At 40.2% G+C, this 23,119-nt stretch overlaps 1 protein-coding gene and 1 pseudogene across 6 annotated transcripts in view; one reads left to right on the top strand and one right to left on the bottom strand.

Moving 5' to 3' along the window:
- Positions 1-13,920, bottom strand: part of Miga1 (mitoguardin 1) — a 78,806-nt gene extending 64,886 nt beyond the window's left edge. For 3 of the 6 annotated variants that reach the window (XM_004841411.3, XM_004841414.3, XM_087212956.1), the window contains exons 1-3: positions 13,771-13,920; positions 10,429-10,547; positions 687-864 (exon numbers count right to left, since the gene is read on the bottom strand). In XM_004841411.3, coding sequence (XP_004841468.1) covers positions 687-864; positions 10,429-10,527 — 277 coding nt within the window. In that variant the 5' untranslated portion in view covers positions 10,528-10,547; positions 13,771-13,920. Of the gene's footprint in view, positions 1-686; positions 865-10,428; positions 10,548-13,340; positions 13,501-13,634; positions 13,731-13,770 lie in introns of those variants that run through there. The other 3 variants (XM_004841413.3, XM_087212955.1, XM_004841412.4) reach the window with 3 other exon arrangements.
- Positions 13,921-21,495: 7,575 nt separating this feature from the next.
- Positions 21,496-22,710, top strand: LOC101703791 (nucleophosmin-like; annotated as a pseudogene).
- The last annotated feature ends 409 nt before the right edge of the window (positions 22,711-23,119 follow it).

Genomic DNA, 23,119 nt, shown 5'->3' with positions numbered 1-23,119 from the left:
TTACATATATCAAATTTTATATTTTAATATGGTAATTTAAATGTAAATATAAACAGACAGATATATATCAAAAGTATTATCAAGAGGGCTGGGGATTTAGTCAGTGGCACCGCACCTGCCTCACAAGCACAAGGTCCTGAGTTCAATCCCCGGTACTGAAAAAAAAAAAAGTATTATCAGGAATTATTTCTGGGCAGAATTTCAAATGATTTTTTCTGTTGCCTTGTCTGTATGTGCTAATCTTTCTAAAATGTGTTTATTAGGGGTTTTTTGGTTTTAGTATTGGTTTCTTTTTGCAGTACTGGGATTGAACCCAAGGCCTTCACACTGAGCTAAACCCCAACACTTTTTTTTTTTTGGTACTGGGGATCGAACTCGGGACCTTGTGCTTGTGAGGCAGGTGTCAGAACCACTGCACTAAATCCCCAGCCCCCCGACACTTTTTTTATTTTTTGAGACAGATTCTTGCTAAATCTCTGAACTACGAGGCGATCCTCCTGCCTCAGCTACCCAGAGTGCTGGGACTACAGGCATGCACCATGCCTGGCTTCTAAAATGTTATTATATGTGAGTTAAATGACAGGGAAGAAAAGTTTTGGAGACTAAAACACTGAAACCACTGTACTCCAGCTATGATTTTTACATATAATTTCTTTTGTAGACTTAACTCGGCTATTTCCACATACCTTTATCTGATGCTGCTCTTTTAGCATATTCAAGCAGGAGGTGTTCTGGTTCCCATGGTAATATCTTTCCTTTCTTCTTCCCACGTCTTCTTTTAAAATGATGGGCCAGAAAAATTACAGATATGGCACTCACTGCAGTTACCACAAACACCTTTTTAGCTACTGGTGAAAATTTGATCTGGAAAAGACACATTTAGTTTTTTTAAAAAAATCTTTTTCACTTTGTTCACTGAAAATAAAAGCATAAAAACGATTTATTTCTAATCTACCTTATTTGCAAGTATTTCCAAGATACTATAAATTTACTCTTTCAATGATACCCTAGTTTGATTTTTGTTTAAAGAAAATTTTTAAACATAATAATTGCCCCAGGGGTGTAGCTCAGAGATAAAGCACCTGCATAGTATGCATGAGGCCCTGGTTTTGATCCCCAGCTCTCAATAAATGGTTTTTTGGTTTTGGGGTTGTTGTTTTTTTTTCAGTTTTTTGAGACAAGGTTTCACTATGTAGTCCGGGCTGGTCTTGAACTCACAGGGATCCTCCTGCGTCAGGCTCCCAAGTGCTGGGGTTACAGGTGCTGGCTACTCAATAAATGTAATAATTTAAATAAATAAATATATAAAATAAAATAAATCTCATAATTTATTAGTCAGTGTTCTGAAGTTCTCAAGCAAACAATGTTACCACCCAAAATGGGAGAACAAATCAATTCAATTCCATGAACATTTTTTTGAGCAATAACAATTAATGTAACCAAGTCTTCTTAGTCATGGAAAGATTTTTAATTCTAGAAATCATTACATCAGACTTTTAAACTAAGCTATTTTGTTAATATCTGGAAATTAATTTCTAAGTACCACATAAATAAGCCATTTTATTCATAAATCATTCAACAAATAATTACTGCAAGTACTACGACCTCACTGTACTCAGGAGCACACACAGCACTGCATGCCTCTGACCAGGACAGCTCAGGCCGGGGCTGCTGCCTGCAAGCAGTTCAACGACAGCGGAGAGAGTCCCTGGTAAGGATCAAATCCAGTGTGACAGACACAGTACACAAGGGTGCGCACTGACACTCCAAGAGGCCATTAACCTTCACTCGGGGCAGACAATGCCACCACATTCACCTGCGAAGTGGTGAAACCATCAAACAGAGCTAACAGGCGGGGATACCGAGAGCTGGGGAAAGTGTCACCACCACCTTACAGCACAAATAATGCCAGACAAATGGCCAAGTTCTCCACTTTTCTTTTCTTTTTTTTTTTTTGGTACTAGGGATCGAACTCAGGTCCTTGAGCTTGTGCAGCAGGCGGCGAAACCACTGAGCCAATCCACTTTTCTTAAATCCAGATCATCCAGACAGAAAATCAACAAGGAAACAGTAGCATTAAATTGTACCCCAGACCAAAAGGAACTAAAAGACATCTATAGAACCTTCGCCCAACGGCAGAACACACATCCCTCTCATGGGCACGTGGAACATTCTCTAGGACAGATCACGTGAAAAGCTACAAAACAACTGAAATGTGTAACAGATGTCAGGAAATAGGAAGAAAGTGTTCAAAAGGGAAGGAGAACAAGGGAGGAAGGAGGAAGGAATGGACAAGAAAAAAAGTGAAAATAGAAGGAAAAAAAGGAAACAAAGCTTTTGTACATAAGGAGGGGAGGGTGTTGAGGGGGAAATGGGATAAAATAAAACAAAATTTATTTTTAAAAAAGAGAAAAGCTACAAAACAAATCTCAACAAACTATTTTTTGGGGGGAGGACTTTGAGACAGGATCTCACTATGTAGTTCAGGCTGGCCTTGAACTACATACCTCAAACTGGTGGCAATCTTCCTGTCTCAGCCTCTTGAGTGCCACCACACCTGGCTTGAATTTTTTAAAAAATAAAATCACATCAAGTATCTTTTCTGACCACAATCCAATAAAAGTACTAATCAGTAAGCAGAAAACCTGTAACACATGATAATACACTCCTATAATCCCAGCTCTCTGGGAGACTGAAGCAGGAGTATTATAGGCAGCTAAATAGAAATACAGTCAGAGAAGGACTGGGCCCTCAAGGAAGTCTGCACAAAAACAGACCTCAGAATTGTGGTTGGAGGCAAATCTGAAGAGGAGGCCTCAGGATGGAGATGCAATGGCCAGGCCTGCAAGCTAAACAGCAGCTTGAGACTGTACTGTAATTAGCACCACCTGCTCTGGTGGTGCGTGACACGAGGCATCAGCAGAACACCTGGACCCATCTTCCCCTCCCTATCCAAGAATGCCTTTGATCTTTCCATATACCTTTGCTATGTGACTTGTTTCCCTATTGGATCAGCGTTCGCTAACTAGCTATACTTGTAACCCTAAAGACAGCAATTTGGCCCATGCTGTACCCCCATTTGATTTTGCTGTGTGAATTACCACTGACAAAGGGCCTTGGTAGCCACCCACTTCGGACCCCTCCTGGCTCTCAGGAGCTTCCCCATAATAAACCTTTCTACTCTTAACCTTCTTTCCCCTTGGAATTCATTCTCCAATATTCAGGGGACATGAACTTGGCACATCTGACATCTAGCAGGTTGGGGTTATATTTTTCCTGTATCTGGAGAATCATACATTTGAGCCCAGCCTAGGCAACATAGTGAGACCCTTTCTCAAAATGAAAAATAAAAATGGGCTGGAGATGTAGCTCAGTGCAAAGCCCGTGTTCAATCTGCAGTACCCCCCCACCCCCCCACACACAAAACCTCAAATACATATGAATTAGCTTACTCTTAAACAACTAATGGATCAAGGAAGTAACTAAGGAGGAAATTTAAAAATTTCTTGAAACAAACAAAAATGGGAACAAACATCAAAACCTATGGGATATTGCAAAAGCAGCACAAAGAAAAAGTTTATAGAAACCAATGCCTATATGAAAAAACAGAAGAAACTCATTTAAAAAAAGCTATGGCCATATTTCAAGAAATTAGAAAAACAGGAATAAACCAAACTCCAAATTAGGAGGAAAAAAACAAAAATCAGAACAAAAATAAATGAAACAGACTAAAAAAATATAAAAGATCAATGGAAGAAAGTTGGTTCTCCAAAAAAGATAAAACTTACAAACCTTTAGCTAGATTCCCAAAGAGGCCTGTTTGCTTCCACTGTTACAGCAACACCCAAGACAATCGAGGCATAAAGAGAAAAGACACAGGCGTGTCTGTCCGTGACCATGGCCCTACTGCTCTGGGTGAGGCCACGCATCACCAGGCAGAACATGGTGGAGCAACCCCACTGCCTCATGGCCAGGAAAGGAAAGACAACAAGCACAAGTTGGTCCCACATCTGCTTCAAAGGTATCCATCCCCTCAATGACCTAAAGACCCTGCCATGAACTCAGGAGGCTGATGCAGGAGGATCCCCATGAGCTGGAGGCCAGTCTGGGCTGCATAGTGAGTTCAAAGCCAACCTGAACTACACAGCAAGACCCAGTCTCAGAAAACCAGATCGAACAAAAAGCCCAAACACTGAACAATGTTTTTAAGGAATGTATCTCAATGTAACAAAGGCCGTAGGTATTTACCCAACAGCTCACATTATACTGAACTGAAAGCTTTTAAAGATCTGGAACAAGATAAGGGTACCATTTTCATCACTTTTTGTTCAACACAGAAGTTCTAGCCAGAGTGATTACACAAGAGAAAGAAATAAAGGGCATCCAAATTGGAAAAGAGGAAGTCAGATTATCACTGTTTGCAGATGACATGATCATGTACATATATATATTTACATATATATATACAAAACCTCAAAGACTCCACCAAAAATATTAGAATATTAAATTTAGTAAAGATTCAGGGTACAAAAGTCAAAATATAAAAATCTGTAGTCTTGGTATACATCAATAGCCGATTATCTGTAATAGAAATGAAGAGTGCTCTCTTTGGCATATACTAAAACCGAATTAGAAATAAAGAAAGTAATTCAATTTATGATAGTTATGGAAAAAAAAACAAACTAGGAATAAATTTAACCAAAGCGGTAAAAGATCTCTGAAATGAAACTCACAAAACACTGATTTAAATAATTTGAAGAGGATACATGTAAACATAAAAATGAAAAAATGTACCATGGTTCACTGACTGAACAAACAAATACTGCTAAAACACTCAGCAATCTACAGAGTAGATGCAGAGAGTAGATACAGAGAATACATTCCCAATGAAAAGACCAATGACCAATTCTTCACAGAACTAGAAAAACAATCCTGAAATTTCTATGGACACACACATGTGTAAATACCGAATAGTTTCTCTGGTGTGAAAAACTAAAAGTATAAATAAGGATCAAAATGTATAATTGATATTATGAAATAGAACGAAAAGGTCTAAAGGACTAGGGGAAATGGGAGGGGTAGGGGAAAGAAAAGAAGGGAAAAGAAAAAATATGAGAAAAGGAAAAAATGAAAACAAAGTCTTTATAAATAGGGAAGGATGGCCAGGGGAAGGGGAAAAAATGAGAACCAAGATACATCATGTAAAGGTACAAGGTCCCAATGATGAATGTAACTGTATTGTATATCTAAAATGTACCAATAAACAATGAAAAAAAAAATTCTATGGAAACAAAAACTCATATAGCCCAAGCAAACTTGAGCAAAAGGAACAAAGCAATAGGCATCACACTAAGTACACTGCAAAGCTGAAATCATCAAAACAGCAAGGCACTGGCAAAAAGGTTGACACACAAAGACCAACAGCACAGAGAACCTAAATCCACTCATCCAGAGTCAACTGATTTTCACGAAGGTGCTAGGAACACACATTGGAGAAAAGCAGTATTTTCAATAAACAGTGCAGGGTAAGTCATGTATCCAACATTCAGAAGAATGAGACTAGGCCCCCATCTCTTAGCAGTTACAAAAATCAGTAGGTACAGATTTAATCCATTTTAACCTGAAACTATAAAATGACTAGGAGAAAACATAGGGGAATGCTTTAGGACTCTGAAATGGGTGATGGTTTTTTGGACAAAACCCCAAAAGCACAAACCAAGCAAAAACAAGCTTCTGCACAGCAAAGGAAACAACATCACAAGGAAAAGACAACCTACAGAATGGGAGAAGATACTTGAAAGCTAACATCTGACAAGAGCTCAATATCCAGAATACATAACGGACTCAAAAACTCAGTAGTGGGCCGGGGATTTAGCTCAGGGGTTCCGCCACATGCCTCGCAAGCGCAAGGACCCAAGTTTGATCCCCAGTACCAAAAAAAAAAAAAACCTCAGTAGCAAGCAAAAAAAAAAAAAAGAAAGAAATAAAGAAAGAATGAAAAAGAATCAAATTCTTTGTTCAAAAATGGACAATAGTGGGGTATAGCTCATTGGCAGGGTGCAAAAACCCTGGGTTCAACTCTCAACCATCACCAAAAATAAAAGACCATCAACCTGAATGGATATTCCCAATAGAAGACACACAAATGGCTGATAGGTATAGGAAAAAATGCTCTATCTCACTAATCGTCAGAGAAACGCAAGTCAAACCGTAAAGAGGAGCTGGTGTAGCTCAGTGGTGGAGTGCTAGCCTAGCATGCATGAGGAGGCCCTGGATTCAATCCCCAGCAACACAAACAGCAACAAACAAAACCACAATAAAATATTACCTCATCCCAGTAAGAATGGCTATTATCAAAACGACAAAAGATAAATGCCAGTAAGGAAGCTGAGGAAAGGGAACCCTTGCACACGGTTGAGGGGAATGTAAATACAGCCTTTATGGAAACCAGTACAGAGGTTCTTGAAAATACCCAAAACAGAATTAACACATGATCTAGCAATCTCACTCCTGGGTATACATCCAAAGGAAATAAATAAGTATAAAGAAACACCTGCAATAAACTCCCTTGTTTATTGTAGCACTATTTACAAAAAGAAATGGGTCTATCAATGGATGAATAAAATGTAGTACATATACGCACAACAGAACATTATTTAGCCATAAAAAGAATGAAATCCTGTCATTTGTGGTAATGGGTGAAACTGAAAATCATTACATTAAGTGAAATATGCCAGTCTAAAAATATGTACACTCTAAACAAAGATGATCCCATAGAAGTTGAGAGTAGAATGGTAGTTATTAGAAGGTAGGAAGAGTAGGGGAAGGAGTGATAAGAAAAGGCTTATCAGCCGGGTATGTCGGCCCATGTCTTTAATCCCAGCACTTAGGATGAGGCAGGAGGATCACTGCAAGTTTGAGGGCAGTCTGAACTAACAGCGAGACCCTGTCTCAAAAAACAAAAGACAAAGAAAGAAATCCAAAAAGTTGGTTTTTTGAAAAGATCAACAGAAGTGACAAACAGCTGAACTAAAAAAGACTTAAAATTTTAAAAATCTAAAATGAAGGTAAGGACATTACTACTGATTCTACAGAAATGAAAAGGACTATAGAAGAGTACCATGAACAATGGTATGCCAATAACTTAGATAACAGAGCAGCAATGGTGAACCTTTTAATGATACAAATAGCCCAGTGCGGCGTGGGTGTCATAGGTTTGCCATTCTAAGTCTTAGAGTAAATGGATAAATTCCTAGAAACACAAAACCTAACAAGACCACATCATGAAAGGAAAATCTAAGCAGAGGGAGAGGGAAGGAGAAGGAGTTTTTTAAAAAAGAAGCTGTACTATGTACTCACTCCCTAAAATGACTGTAAATTGCCATGTACTGCAAACATGTACTAATAGAACAACAAAAAAGAAAATCTAAGCAGACCTATAACTAAAAAGGAATTAAATCAATAATCAATAGTCTCACAACAAAGAAAAGCCCTGGACTTGCCTGAATTGTATTAAACATTTAAAGAATTAATAGAACAGTTTCTTAAAAAAATGAAAGAAAAGACAGGCATGGTGGTGCACACCTGTAATCCCAGCATTCAGGAGGCTGGGGCAGCAGGATTTGGAGTTCAAGGCCAGCCTAGAATGCATACCGAGACCCTGTCTGCTAAAAAAGCAAGAAAAAGAAAAAGGAAAAAGAACTATTCTTTCTCACACTTGCACACTTCCTAACTCATTCTACAAAGCCAACAATTTCCCGATGCCCAAGCATAAGTAATTATGACAAAAGCCAGCACAGCGGTGCACCTGTATGCCAGCTCCTCAGAAGGCTGAGGAAGGAGGCTCTCAAGTTCAAGGCCAACCTCAGTAGTTAAGGACACTATCTCAAAATAAAAAACAAAATGTAAGAAAAGGCTGGGGATATAGCTCAGTGGTAGGTGTCCCTGGGTTCAATCCTCAGTACTATAAAAAAAAAAAAAAAAGATTCAAGAAAACTGCAGGCCAATATCCCTTATGAATGCTGATGCAAAACACACATTCATGAGCAGCAAATTAAAAGGATTACAGACTATGACTAAGTGAAATTTATTCCTGGAATGCAAGGATGATTCAACATAAAACTGACCAATGTAATATACCACATTAACAGAATGAAGAAAATAAAACCACATGATCATTTCCACTGATTAAAAAAAAGCATCTGACAGCCATGCATGGTGGTGCACCCCTACAGGCGCACCCCCTATAATTCCAATATTCTGAGAGGCTGAGACAGGACAATCATAAGCTCAAGCCCAGCCTAGGCAACTCGACATGAAGGCCCTGGGTTCAATTTCTAGTACCACACACATGGAAAAAAAGAAAAGAAAAGAAGAGAAACAGGAAAAAGAAAACTTTTGACCACATTCAACATAGTTTCATGTCAAAGACAATCAACGAAATAAATAACCCTGCTGACAGATATATGCATCAACAGAATATGACAGGGAGCCCAGAAACAAGCCTTCACACATACAGTCAAAGGATTTTGACAAGGGTGCAAAACCATTTACAAGGAAAAGAAGCCTTCAACAATGATCCTGGGAAAATTGGATATTTACACACAAAACAATAAAGGTAGAAAAAATGAACTCAAAATAAGGACCTGAATAAGACTACAAACTTTACAACACTGGATTTGGCAATGATTTCTTAGATATGATATCAAAGTCACAGACAACAAACGAGTACACAAACTAGGCTTGAAATTTTAAAAATTTTGAACATCAAATGATATTATAAATAACCCACAAAGAAGCAACCCACAAAATGGGAAAAAATATTTGGATATCATGCGGTTTTTTTTTTCTTTTTTTGAGACAGGGTCGTCCTATGTATTTCAGGCTGGCCTTGAACATACTCTGTAGCTGAAGTTGGCCCAAACTCACGGCAATCCTCCGCCTTAGCCTCCCAAGTGGTGAGCTTCCAGGCGTGCGTCACCACACTCAGCAGAAATCATGTGTCTGACAGAGATCAATATATATAATACATAGGAATTCCTAAAAATCAACAATAAAACCCAATTAAAAATGGGTAAAGGACACAGACATTTCTCCAAAAAAGATAAGCAAACAGCCAATCGGAACACGAAAATATGCTCAGCCTCACTAAGCATCACAGAAATGTAAATGAAAACTACAATGAGATCTCACTTCAGCCCATCAGGATGGCTACTATTAATAAAATAGAAAACCCCAAGCATTGGTAAGATGTGGAAAAATTGTGCACTGTTGTAGAAATCCATAGCAGCTGTAGAAAAATACCAAGGGAGTTCCTTGAGAAGTAGAAAACGGCAATTCTATTCCAGTATATAGCCATGAGAATTGAAAGCAGAGTGTTAAAATGTATACATCCATGTTCACAGCAGCATTATTCATAATAGCTAAAATGTGGAAGCAACACAAGGGTCCATCAATGGTAAACACATAAGGAAAATGTGGTCTATTTATACAATGGAATATTAATTCTACTCTTAAAGTAAAAGAAATCCTGACATATGCTACAATGTGGATGAACCTTGAGGATGTTATGCTAAGTACAATAAGTGAGTCACAAATAGATAACCCTGTATGGTCCCAGGGGTAAGGCTCCCAGTGAGATTCACAGGGAGAGAAGGAATGGAGATGCCAGGGGCTGGGGAGATGTCTGGGGATTGCTGACAAATGACTACAGAGTTTGAGTTTTGCAAGATGAAAAAAGTTCTGGAGATTGGCTGCACAACAACATGCATTTTCTGAATGCTACTGAACTAGAAAATGGTCAAAATGGTCAACTTGATGTTGTATACAGTTTTACCACAATACAATTAAAAGGGTCATAACAGTGAGAACAAGTCTTTCAGAATAATGCAATTCACTGAAAATAATTGTAATGGACCATGTAAGTTCGCTTAAGATAGGAAAACAAATTTGTTTTTTGGTACCAGGGACTGAACTTGGGTCCTTGTGCTTGTGCAGCAGGCGGCAAAACCATTGAGCTAAATCCCCAGCCCAGGAAAACAAATTTTAATACAGTCCCTTTACAAACTGTAAATGTAACATTTTTAGTTTTAACCCAGGAAACAATAAAAACCAACAGTTTTTGTAAATATTCTGACTGTACCATATAGAAACCTCCAAGGGCTGGGAATTTAGCTCAGCGGCACAGCACCTACCTGGCAAGCGCAAGGTCCTGAGTTCGATCCCCAGTACCAAAAGGAAAAAAAAACCTCCAGGCCTGGGAGGCATAATTCAGTGGTAGGGCACCTGCTTAGCCTGTGTAAGGTCCTGTGTCCAATTCCCAATACCAATCAACCAAATGATCAATCCCTCAGCTGAAACTGAAACTCTATCAACTAAACATGCTCAATCAACTCATTATCCAACTTCACATTTGCTTCTTTTGCTTACCTGACAGAGAGAATAGTACCAAGACAGAGGAAGATCAAACACTTTGAGTGCAGCCGTCTTCAAGGAAAACTGTGATTCGCTTACTATTTCTTCTGACATGACTCTTCCTCAACTCTCCACTAAACAAAACATAAAAACTTATTAGTCACAAAGATTTCTGGTTATTTTACCAGTGGAAGATACAAAGTAAAATTTAAACTATGGTTTTTTGTGTATTCATGATATTATACTTGAGCTGAAACTGTATTTATTAATCATCAAAGCAATAAACGAGAAAATGAACTATTATTTACACTTGCTCTTAACCAAACAGCCTGAAAGTGATGAAAATGAACTAAATTAAAACTGAGTTCAGGGAGTAAATTTTCCTTAGAAAATTGCAGGTTCTAGATTCTCTCTTTTCTGGTTCAATGTATTTATTGCTTTCAGATAGGTAGTAATTTAAAATCTTCCCACAGATTTCTTGCATGTTAACAGGAGTGGGGGGGGGTTGCTGAATGGGATCTGGAACAGACTTCTGGAGCTAGAAAGGAAAGTCAGAATTCAGTAACTGAGCTTCAGATTCTCCTGCTGTTTCATGTGACAGGGTTTAATGCATGCTATTTCTCTTGAAACTAAAAAAAAAAAAAAAAGAGAGACAAGTATTTAAACTTTTTTTTTTTTAAGACACAGAGTCTCCCTATGTTATCCAGGCTGGCTGAAGACTAAAGGTATATATGCCACTGCACTCTGCCACAAAAGTGCAGGTATTTACAAAGGAAGCAGGCGTCACTCTGAGAGGTCCTTAAGGTAGTAGACTCGTCATGAAACATGACACTTCAGGGTCTGGGTCTCTGTTTTATAAACCCTAAAACTCACAGCCATGTGCACACACAAAATAGGTACACAGCCTGGGCATGTAGCTCAGTGGCACTGCACCTGCCTGGCAAGCGCAAGGTCCTGAGTTCAATCTCCGACACCAGAAAAAAAAAAAAGAGATTCACATAGTAATACATAAATCACTTTACCAATTTATTCACTTATAACTAAGAAATATACTATCTAGTGACTAAAATACTTATATACACTATACCAAACATACCCTCTCTGAAATAAAAGATTGTGGTAAGCTGAACTAGTGAGTCAAAAGGTAGCCTGGTGAACATAAAAGTAAAGGGTCCTGAAGAATGAAAATTTCATTCATCAAGAAAAGCATCAAGGGCTGGGGATTTAGCTCAGCGGTGCCAACGCCTGCCTCAAAAGCACAAGGTCCTGAGTTCGATCCCCAGTACCCCCCCCAAAGAAAAAAAAAAAGAAAAGCATCAATGCCAGATATGCTGCCGCACACATGTAATCCCAGCACTGAGGCAGGATCACTGAAAGTTCGAGACCAGCCCCAGCTACATAATGAGTTCAAGTCCAATCTGAACTACAGCTCAAGACCCTGTCTCAAACAAACAGAAGGAAGAAAGGAAAGAAGGGAGGGAGGGATGGATGGATCAAGAACTCTCTCTGGTGAATGACAGAGGAAGCTAGAACATTTAAACAATCCAAATTGAGATAGTGGTATATAATTTCAAGAAGTAAATAAAAATTACTAACAATCCCCATGAAAATTTTTTCCATTATAGTTTCCTTGGGTTCTTTGTTCTGTCCTATTGCATGTATCCCTGTACTTTTTTTTTTCTTCCTACACTGCAGTAGGCTATTCCCTTCCATTAATACCCACCTTTTTTCAGAAAGTGCCAAAACCACTAATTTCATAGTGGTTACCTTTCAAATAAGACACAGTAACAGCTCTTGGGGTTAGGGTCACTACTGCTGATACCTATCTTAATCCTCACAATGACACTGCTAAACTTCGTGCCCCACTCCTTTTCTAACTACAACTTTTCAACTCTGTAGAATGCATTCTAACTGAAGTATACTTATTCCAACCAACAAATGGTGATACAGACACAACACCATTTTGAGAAATAAAGAGAAAACCATGAACAAACCATTAAACCAGTGAAAAATGTTCCTGTTGAGAAATAATACTGGGGGTGGTGGGAGGCCTGGCAAGGAACCACTGCTTTCATTATCTATTTCTGTAACATTTGCTATTTTGTAAAATAACTGCCTACATATAATACATTTTTTTGTTTTTTTTATTTTGGTACCGGGGATCGAAGTCGGGTCCTTGCGCTGGCGGGGGCAGGTGGCGGCACCACTGAGCTAAATCCCCGGGGTCCACATAATACATTTTTTAAATACTAGAGTAAAAGAGCAGAGCACTTTTATTCTTCTGCCCTAAAAATTGACAACTTCTGACACTGAGAAAAAATTTTACTAATTAAATAATTTTGGTAATGTAAGTTATTGTACAATAAAAAAGAAAGAAAATGGCTTAGAGCAGATCAAATTTTCTCCATAATAAAGCATTACAAGACTTTAAGCAGAGGAGAAAGAAAATAAAACGAACCCTTCAGTTTTTTTCAATAGTTCTCTTAAGGATTTTAAATGAGAAAAGGACCAAGAGATGGAAAGAGAGGAGAAAGAGGACGTAAAAAGAATTAAGCTGTGTTAGGTCCATGTGCCAACGCCCCACGACGAGTGTAATCACTAAGTACTGCAAATATGTACTAATAAAAAAACATTTTTAAGACAAATATTTTTGGCGGTACTTAAGATTATTCAGAATTGTAAAAGAGTCTAAAGTATTACCAAAATATTGTATTGTGCCGTTTTCCCCGATTCTTTCTATTCCAACCACTGGGGAGTTAATAAGTGTCATAAACAGAATTTGTATGTTTAACACCCTAAAATTCTATTCTACAATTTTGACTAACCCAACGAAGAAAGTCTGAAATACCAAGAAAATTTGACGCGAAGCATAAATCTGTACAACTGAACTCTGAGGAGACACTTCAAAGGTAGCAAAAAATTCTTACTTAAAAATAACCAAATAATAAAGGTCCCCGTGGTCTGTGCGGAAACACTGGGTCTTGGAGCGCTCCCTCCAGAAAGTACTGCGCACCTAACCATTTAGCTCACAAAAGGTCCCCGCTGCCGCAATCCTAACAGCACCTGCCCGGATGCATCCTCCACACACGGCCCCGAAGGGCCCGCCTCCGCGCCTTCTCCCGAGCCGACCTGAAAGGGCCCTGCCCGGCCGCCGTCCCTCCCTCGGCTCCGAGCCGCGCCGCGCCCACCCGACTCGGTGCTCCCCGGCCGGCCTCACTCACCCGGCGCCGCCGGCCCCCCAGAGTCCAAACCGCGAGGACGAGCGCTGCAGCCCGCTTACCGCCCTCCTCGCCCCGCGGCCTCCGCCCTGACCCCCCCCCCCACAGCCCGCCACGGTCCGCCCTCTCTTCCGGGTACCTGTCGGCCCAGGCAAGGCGCCGCTTGCCCAAGCCTGCCTTCCCTGCCGCAGCCTGGCTCTGAGCGGCGGGGCCCGGCTATAGGAGGCGGAGTCCTTCCGGGGTCAGGTGCGGGAAGGTGAAGGGAAAGCGGAGGGGGCCTCTTAGCCTTTCTGCGTGAGGGGCTGCGTGGGAAGCACCTTCCGCCATTTTTGTTTAGGGTACGAGGCTCAGGCTTTGCCTGGTGAATGTAAGAACTAGGATTGTATCCTTTTGCAAAACTGTGAAGGACTAGTAACAAAGTCGGTAACTTTCCAGCATTAGAGGACCGTTATACGAATCTATTGAAAACTAGTCTTTCCCCAGAAAAATGCACACAGACATCCATACATTATTCACACACACACACACACACGTACACACGTACAGTTTCAAACCCCAGAAACCAATCATGGATCCCATATTAAGAACTTCTAGGCTGGTAATGTAGCTCAGTGACAAAGTGTGTGGTTACTAACCATGAAGCACTGGGTTCTATCCCCAGGACAAATACAAAACAACAACAACAAAAATTCTACCATAGATGGAAAAAATGGAAACAAAGTCTTTGTAAATAGGGAAGGGACAGCTAGGAATGGGGAAAAAATAAGAACCAAGATGCATCATATAAAGGTACAAGTTCCCAATAAGAAATGTCAATGTGTTGTATACCTAAAATGTACCAATAAAAGAATTTTTTAAAAAGTTCTACCCTAGACCCTCAGCACTCAAAAGAATGAAGTTAAAATGCTTGTACACACCCACACAAATGGTGCATTTATTATTCATTTCCTCTTTAGCTGTAGTGACAATGGCCAATTAGGAGGTGTTAGGAAGGTAGTGCACTCAGGTTCTGTTTAATACACAAACACAGTAAACAAATGAGAGTGGAGAGGAAAAAAACAAAAACCTTTGAGCTCCTGCTTGTACATGCACTCTTAAACGTACACCATCACAGATTAAAGATTTAAGAATCATAGTGGCTAAGCATTGTGGGACTGTGTGATTCAAAAGTTAATTACTCCCCTAGGTCCTGTTGTAAATTTGATGGTTGGAGTGTGTTTGCCTCGGGACAATGGACAATCAGTAATAGGGCGAGATTGCTCAGCCATCTGTTTGCCCTAAATCCAAATGTCCCGGGGCCCAGTATCTATAGGACAATCTGTAAACAGGGTGGTCGTAACTGTTAGTCAGGATGTCTGCTGACCATCAGCATGTGACAGTGAGCCACTAACCTTTGTTCTTTTTTTCTGTGAATCCACATGTTAACCCCCCCCCCCCTTAACCCCCTATAAAACAACCTCGGACTCTGAGCCAGGTGCCTCTCTAAGCTATTCTGCTTCGGGAGTGCTGTCTGGCCAGACTAATAAAGGTCTGTTTCCCAACTTGGCCGGTGTGTTCCTTCCCGGGTGTGCTCCACTCCAGCTCCTCGGAGCCTTTGGTAAGGCCCTCGGTCTTACAGCATAATTAGGTGAAAAGTCAAAATAATTTTGTAAGGATAACTACAACATGAGAGCATGTGTTACGATTCCTATCAAAGGAAAAAGAATGAACAATTCTTTGTTTTCAAAATTCTCATTTAGGCACAATGGAATATAGGCAGAATGGGAATACCAACGTGATATTACTAGATGGATAATAACTAAATATGCACAGAATGAGTTCTACATGAAAATATTTTGAAATGGAGCTCTTTAAGACTTGAAGAACCTGGAATTTATAAGGCCATTTTTATTTTCCCAATCTCCTCTTTGGTGCTTCCTCCCTAGTTGTGTCTTTTTTCTCTCATCATCCACCCAAAGTAAGTGTGTTTACAGGACCACTCTACAAGTTAGAGCTTAGCCAACCAAGACCTCTAGAATTTAGAGGATGGTTCCATACACTAATTTAGAACACCTATTCAGAGCACGGTGATCCATACATGCATCTAAATAATTCAGATTTGGGCTAGGCATAATGGCTCATGCCTGTTTGCCCAGCACTCCAGAGGCTGAGGGAGGAGTGTCGTCTCAAGTTCAAAGCCAACGTGGGCTACATAGTGAGTTCAAGGCCAGCCTGAACTACATAGCTAGGGCCCATCTCAAAAAAAAATGCAGATTCAGTTCCACAAAAATGTTAAACATAGCTTGCCATAATCTCAGCTACTGGGAAGGCAGATGCAGAAGGATTGCATGTTCAAGGCCAGCTTGTGCAACTTAGCAAGACTCTATCTCAGAAAAATAAAAGGATTGGCAGCTCACTTGTATAGCACTTGCCTAGCATATATAAGGTCCTAGTTTCAGTACCAAAAAGAAAAAAAATTAAACATAGAGTGGCCATATGGCCCAGAAATCCCACTCATAGGTAGAATCCAAGAAAAATGAAAATAGACATCTACATAAAAACTTGTACATGAATATGCATAGCAGCATTATTCTTAATAGCCAAAAAGTAAAAATAACCAAAATGTCCATCAGTTGACCATAAAAAAGAAAATGCTATAATATGGGAAAATCTTGACAACATTATGCTAAATACATTTAGTCACAAAAGACAACATACTGTCAGATTCTAAATGTCCATAAAAAGCCAATCCATACACAGGAAATAAATTCATGGCTGCCTGGGGGTGGAGAATGGAAGGAAATGTAAATGACTGTTAAAGGGTACAGTGCTTCTTTTGGGGGTGGTGAAAAGATTCTGAGCCTGGATTGTAGGGGTGGTTGTACAAAAATGAATATACTAACAACCATTGAGATGTCCACTGTAAATCAGTGAACTTTTTGACATGTAATCATATCCCAATAAAGCTGTTACCAAAACAAATTCTTACTGCCATTTCTTTTTTATCTTTCTTCTTTTGCCATACTGGGGATCAACTCAGAGCCTCACACATGCTAGGCAAGCACTCAACATTCCCAGCCTCTGTTTTTTTAGATTAATAAATAGAGACTTATAAAGTTTATGGAAGTGGTAAGAGCTGGAGATCTAAGCCAGAAAATGCTCTAGACCAGAGATGGTAAACCTTTTAGAGACGAGTGCCCAAGCTGTAGCCCGAAAGCCACTTACTTGTCATAAAGTGCCCACACTGCCATTAAACCTGAATACTAAGGTTTTAGTTTAGAAAAACAACTCTACATTAATGTCTTTTATCTTAAACATATGCATGCCATAGTTTTGCCACTACTGCTCTAGACCATGCTTTCACTGCACAGCCTCAGCAGATGTGAAAATGCTGGCCTGCTAGCTGGGTGTGGTGGCCCAGGTTTATAATTCCAGTACTTAGGAGGCTGAGACAGGAGGATCGCTGAAAGTTGGAGGCCAACCTGGGCTACATAGTGAGTTCAAGGATAGCCTGAACTACATACCAAGATTTTGCCTCAAAAAACAAAAATAGAGGGGCTGGGGATGTAGTTCAGTGGTTCCACTGTCTGCCTAAAAAGTGCAAGATCCTGAGTTTGATCCCCGGTACCAAAAAAAAAATTAGGCCGGGATTTAGCTCAGTAGTGCTGCCACCTGCCTTGCAAGCAAAAGGTCCTGAGTTCACCACCCCCCCCCCCCCCGCCACCAAAAAAACCCATAAAACAAAATACAAATAAAAAGTAAAGTAAATAAACAACAGAGACATATTTCTAGTAAAAGCCAGGTAAATAAAAGCTTTGAAGGGCCTGGGATTTAGCTCAGTGGTTCTGCTGCCTGCCTCGCAAGTGCAAGGTACCAAGTTTGATCCCTGGTGCCAAAAAAAAAGTTAATATAAAGAACAATAAAATTTAAGTTAAACTGGGGCCAGGGATTTAGCTCAGTGGTTTCGCTGCCTGCTGCACAAGCGCAAGCCAGTACCCACCCCCTCAAAAAAAATCTAAGTTAAAAAAAAAAATCTAAGTTAAACTTTACAGAAACAAGTGTTCTCTTTTTTTGACACTGGGGATCAAACTCGGGGCCTTGCGCTTGCGCAGCAGGCGGTGAAGCCACTGAGCTAAATCCTCGGCCCAATTTAAATTAAACTTTACGGAAGCAAGTGTTTTTGGGGTTTTTTTGGCACCAGGGATCGAACTTAGGACCTTTCCCCTGTGAGGTAGGTGGCAGAACCATATTTTGTACTTCCAAATAATCTTGTGACCTTCCCAAGTGTAGCTGAGCTGGGGATCTGAGCCCTACGTTGGGGCCCCAGCTGTAGCCAACCCACCAGGCTGGCTTAGTTCTGGGACCTAGAGCCAATACTTTGTTCTCCCAGAAGGGAAGGGGGGACAAGGACACAGCGGACACAGACAAGGATGAATGGCAAAGAGACACCGAGTCAGTTTAACATTCAGGCAGCCAGGGCCTCCTCCCTAGTAGGCAGAGGAGCCCCCACCATCTGGCACATCTTAAGAGGATAGCTTAAGCCGCAGTGTTTGGGCCAGCCTGGATAGCATAGCAAGGCCCCCTGTCTCAGAATAAAGTAAATAAATAAATGTAATTTGAGAAAAGTTGCATCTGCTGTATTTGAATGATGGAGATTTTTTTTTGAACCAGGCATCATGAATATGTAATCAGCAAATAATAGAGATTTTTTTGGTACCAGAGATCGAACTCAGGACCTTACACTTGTGAGGCAGGTGTAGTGCCACTGAGCTAAATCCCCAGCCCAAATAATAGAGATTTTAAAAACTACAAGAAGGCAATTACTGTCTCTCTGAGTTAGAAAATATATCTTAACTTTTTCCAAATTTTCCCATTTATCTTTTTCAATAATGTTACCAATTTGTTCACTTCTTTACATTGTGTCATGCACTGTGCTAAATGAAGGAAATACTAGGTTGAGTAAAAAAAAAAAATTCCCTGCCCACAGGTTGGTATAGGAAACAGAAAAGTACAAAATAATGACATTATAAGGTACTGTATAATCACCAATAATAGCATCCCTGGAGAGCATGTTGTAGTACACAATAGGATTGGTAGGTAAATGGATGCACCTTGAGACCATAATGTCAAGTGAAATAAATCAGACACACAAGCTTAAATATCACATGGTTTCTTTTATGTGAGAAACCCAAAGTGTAAATAAAGAGCAAAATAAAAGATATATAATGGGAAATAAGGAGATAGATCTCTTTCAAAAGGGAAGGGGACCAGGAGATGGAGGGAGGGAGAGAGAAGGGATGAAACAAGCATCAAGATGTGTTATGTACGTGGACCGACTGCCTCCCACAAGGAATGCAATCATTATGCACTGCAGACATGGACCACTAAAAACATAAAAATTGGGAAAAAAATAAAGAGAGAACATAGTACAAAGAAAAGCCCACACAGCCTGGAAAAGCCAAAAAAAGGCTTCCTCTGATATTCCTTCAAGAAAGAGTAGAATTCGTTTCCAAGAAAAAGGGCAACCCCAGAGGGGCTTCCAAAGAGAGTAGGAGAGAGAGGCAGAAAGAGAAGACAAAAGGCAAAAAGGCCTTTCAGGAAAAGGGATGCAGATTTGGTTAAGGAAAGGGTGTTTAAGTATAAGAAAAGAAAAGATAAGAAGAATAAATTTGGATGAAAGTAAGGCCATTAAGAGACCCAGATGGAGCAAGCAAGGTGCCTAAAGTGCGAGATTTGAAGAAATTCTCTGTAGTTCCTAGGGGTCTTAGACCTTTGAGACATTTCACTTCCCTCATCCTAGACCTTTTGTGAGAAAAACAAAACAAACAAAAAAACTTGGGAGTAAGGAGGAGTTACCTGATTGAATTTGTGTTTTAAAAAGAGTAATGTTTGGAAGTATGGCATTGAACTGGAGGAGACTGAGACTAGTCAGAGAAATATATTAAAGAAAGATGAGAACAATCTGGGTAAGAATGAAGAGGATCTGGGCATAGGAGCCTTGCTAAGCTCACACAGTCACAGTCAGTTGGAAGTCTATCAACTCTGTCTTCTTTTTTTTTTTTTTTGCAGTACTGGGGATTGAACTCAGGACCTTGCGCTTTCGAGGCACACCTGGTGCCACCGAGCTAACCAGGGATCAAACTCGGTCCTTGCACTTGCAAGGCAGGCAGGCAGTGGAACCACTGAGCTAAATCCCCCACCCCAGCTCTGTCTTCTTGATGGCTCTCATTGCTGTCTCCCCTGCTACCCCCTTACCTTCCCTTGTCTGGGTTCTACAACAGTCTGCCTCTACTCCTGCCATCCAAGTAACCAATATACAGATCTTAGCATGATGCTTCCTTTCTCAAAGTTCTTCATGGCCCTCAGAAGGAAAACTGCTTAGCATGTAAAGTCACTCATGATCTGCTTTCCCCCATCCCTGGCTCTCTAGTCCAGCAATATCATCTCATAGGTTCCCAACTGTGGCATATTCTCCCTTGCTGATGTGTCTTTGCCTGTGTTGTTTTTTTTTGCCAAAAGTGTTCTTTTCTCTCTGGCCCATAGGAATTTTCTTACTCAGCCTTTAAACCAGTATTGGCTATTTAAGCTGTCAAATATCTATGATAATGGAAGCATTTATCTTCTTTGTTTTTTTTTTTTTGGTACCAGGGATCAAACTCTGGACCTTACACTTGCAAGGCAGGTGGCGGAACCACTGAGCTAAATCCCTGGCCCAAAGCATTTATCTTCTTAACAGTCAATGGAGCAGTCCAGTCTTCCGTGCCCCTGCCCCTCTGCTCTAACATTCTTGGGCAAGCATGCAACCCAAGTGAAGACAATAAAGCCAATCTCTGGGATTTTTTTTCTTAACTAAGAACTTTACTTTTTTGAAATAAAACTGCAAGATGGCAAAATACAAAAATGCGTAGGGAAGAAATCACGAGGGATTCCTACCAATGTTTGTGTCCCTGATTGTCCTATTCCTTCCTTGGATTCCATGAGTCAAAAAAATCTTTTTTTTCAGCCCAAAGGCAGAGCATCGTGACTGCTATGCTACACCTAATGGATGAGCTTCAAGTGGCTACAAGATCCCAAGGCAGATATCCCTGCTGGAAACCTCCAAAGGCAAGTACCCTTGTCTATTGATCTGTTAGCTTCTAAACAGACTGATCTAATAATCAGAAAAAAGTTTGAGAAGCACTAACCTAAGCTAAAACAATTATTCTCAAACAATTTTGCTCCCTAGGGGGACATTTCATAATGTTTGGAGACATTTCTGTTTGTCATTCCTGGGGGAAGCATGCAGTGAGTAAAGGCCAATGATTCTGCTAAACATTCACAGGACCCTACAATATACAGCAACCTTGGCCCACAGCAAATACTTTTTCAGTTCAAAATGTCAATAGTGTCATTTTTGAGAAACCCTGAGCTACAGTTACCCGAACCATTATTTTAAGAGTGAACATATGGTAAGAGATTTTTGGCAGGGGCCTCAAATGTCAGTGGCCAATATTTCCTTTCCATACCCAAATTAAGCTACCACCGTGAGGGTGGAAAAATAGGTACAATACTTCCCCCTCCACTCAAGCCAAGCCCAAGGAGCTTCGAAAGGACCATTTTGGAAAAAAAAAGAGTGATACATGACTATTACAATTTTAGAGAGATGAAACTTAGAACTGAGTCTCATCTGAAAAGTCCCAAGAGACCAAAGCTGCCCCTGAGGAGGAAATGCACACAGGGCTGATTGGGAACAGCCCACATTTCATATGTGTAGTCAAGATGTGTATGATCTTAAACAGAACACATGTGTAAATCCTGAATAGTTTCTCTGGTGTGAGAAACTGAAAGTGTAAATAAGGACTAAAAGGTATAATAGATAATGTGAAATAGGAAGAAAAGGTGCAAAGGGAAAGGGGAAGTGGGAGGGCTAGGGGAAAGGAAAGAGGGGAATGAAATTCATATGAGAAAATGAAAAAACGGAAACAAAGTCTTTGTAAATAGGGAGGGATGGAGGGGTTAAAGGGAGGGCAGGGGAATGGGGAAAAATAAGAATCAAGATAGAGTATGTAGCCCTGGCGTGATTCCATCCTGCATGTCTGTTCTCTGGGGCAGTAGCTGTTTATTTCCGTCCACGTTCCCTCCCACCTAAAAGCGTGCTGCCACTCCATGGAACATTTGATGGATATGGTCATGAGCCCCATGGAGTCTCCAGAACTATCTTTTTGGTTGTGAACTAAAGGCCGACAAAGATTATCATTTTAAGGTGGATAATGATGAAAATAAGCACCAGTTGTCATTAAAAATGGTCAGTTTAGGGGCTGGTGGAAAGGATGAATTGCACATTGTGGAAGCAGAGGCAATGAATTATGAAGGCAGTCCAATTAAAGTAACACTAGCAACTTTGAAAATGTCTGTAGCCAATGGTTTCCCTTGGGGGCTTTGAAATTACATCACCTGTTGTCATAAGGTTGAGGCATAGTTCAGGGCCTATGCATATTAGTGGACAGCACTTAGCAGCTGTGGAGGAAGATGCAGAATCAGATGAGGAGGAGGAAGAGGATGTAAAACTCTTAAGTATATTTGGAAAGCTATCTGCCCCTGGAAGTGGTAGCAAGATTCCACAAAAAAAGTAAAACTAGGGCCGGGGATTTAGCTCAGTGGTTTGGCTGCCTCCTGTGCAAGCACAAGGACCCGAGTTCAATCCCTGGTACCAAAAAAAAAAAAAACAAAAGTAAAACTAGCTGCTGCTGAAGATGATGACGACAGTGACAATGATGATGATTTTGATGATGAGGAAGCTGAGGAGAAAGCACCAGTGAAATCGATACAAGATACTCTAGCCAAAAATGCACAGAAATCAAACCAGAATGGAAAAGACTCAAAACCATCAACACCAAGATCAAAAGGTCAAGAATTGTTCAAAAAACAAGAAAAGACTCCTAAAATGCCCAAAGGACCTAGTTTTGTAGACGATATTAAAGCAAAAATACAAACAAGTATAGAAAAGAGTGGTTCTCTTTCCAAAGTAGAAGCCAAGTTCATCAATTATGTGAAGCATTGCTTCCAGGTGACTGACCAGGAGGCTATTCAAGATCTCTGGCAGTGGACAAAGTCTCTCTAAGAAAACAATTTAAGGGCTGGGGACTTAGCTCAGTGGTTTCGCCGCCTGATGCGCAAACACAAGGACCTAAGTTCAATCCCCTATACCAAAAAAAACCAAAACAATTTAAACAGTTTGTTAAAACTTTCCATCTTATTTCATTTTTGTAGTAGTTGATATCTGGCTATCCTTTTTATAATGCAAAGTGAAAACTTTCCCTACTGTGTTTGATAAATATTGCCCAGGTTCCATTGCCATAATGTGTTGTCCAAAATGCCTGTTTAGTTTTTAAAGATGGAACTCCACCTTTTGCTTGGATTTAAGTATGTATGGAATGTTATCTTAGGACATAGTAGTATTGATGGTCAGACATGGAGATGGTGGGGAGACAAAAATATACATGTGAAATAAACTCAGTATTTTAATAAAG

The sequence above is a fragment of the Heterocephalus glaber genome, unplaced genomic scaffold (genome assembly GCF_053883595.1).
Source record: "Heterocephalus glaber isolate CG9 unplaced genomic scaffold, H.glaber_assembly_v1.0 deba00001442, whole genome shotgun sequence".
In the NCBI taxonomy this organism is placed as follows: domain Eukaryota; kingdom Metazoa; phylum Chordata; class Mammalia; order Rodentia; family Bathyergidae; genus Heterocephalus; species Heterocephalus glaber.
This window is presented reverse-complemented; position numbering and strand designations above follow the sequence as displayed.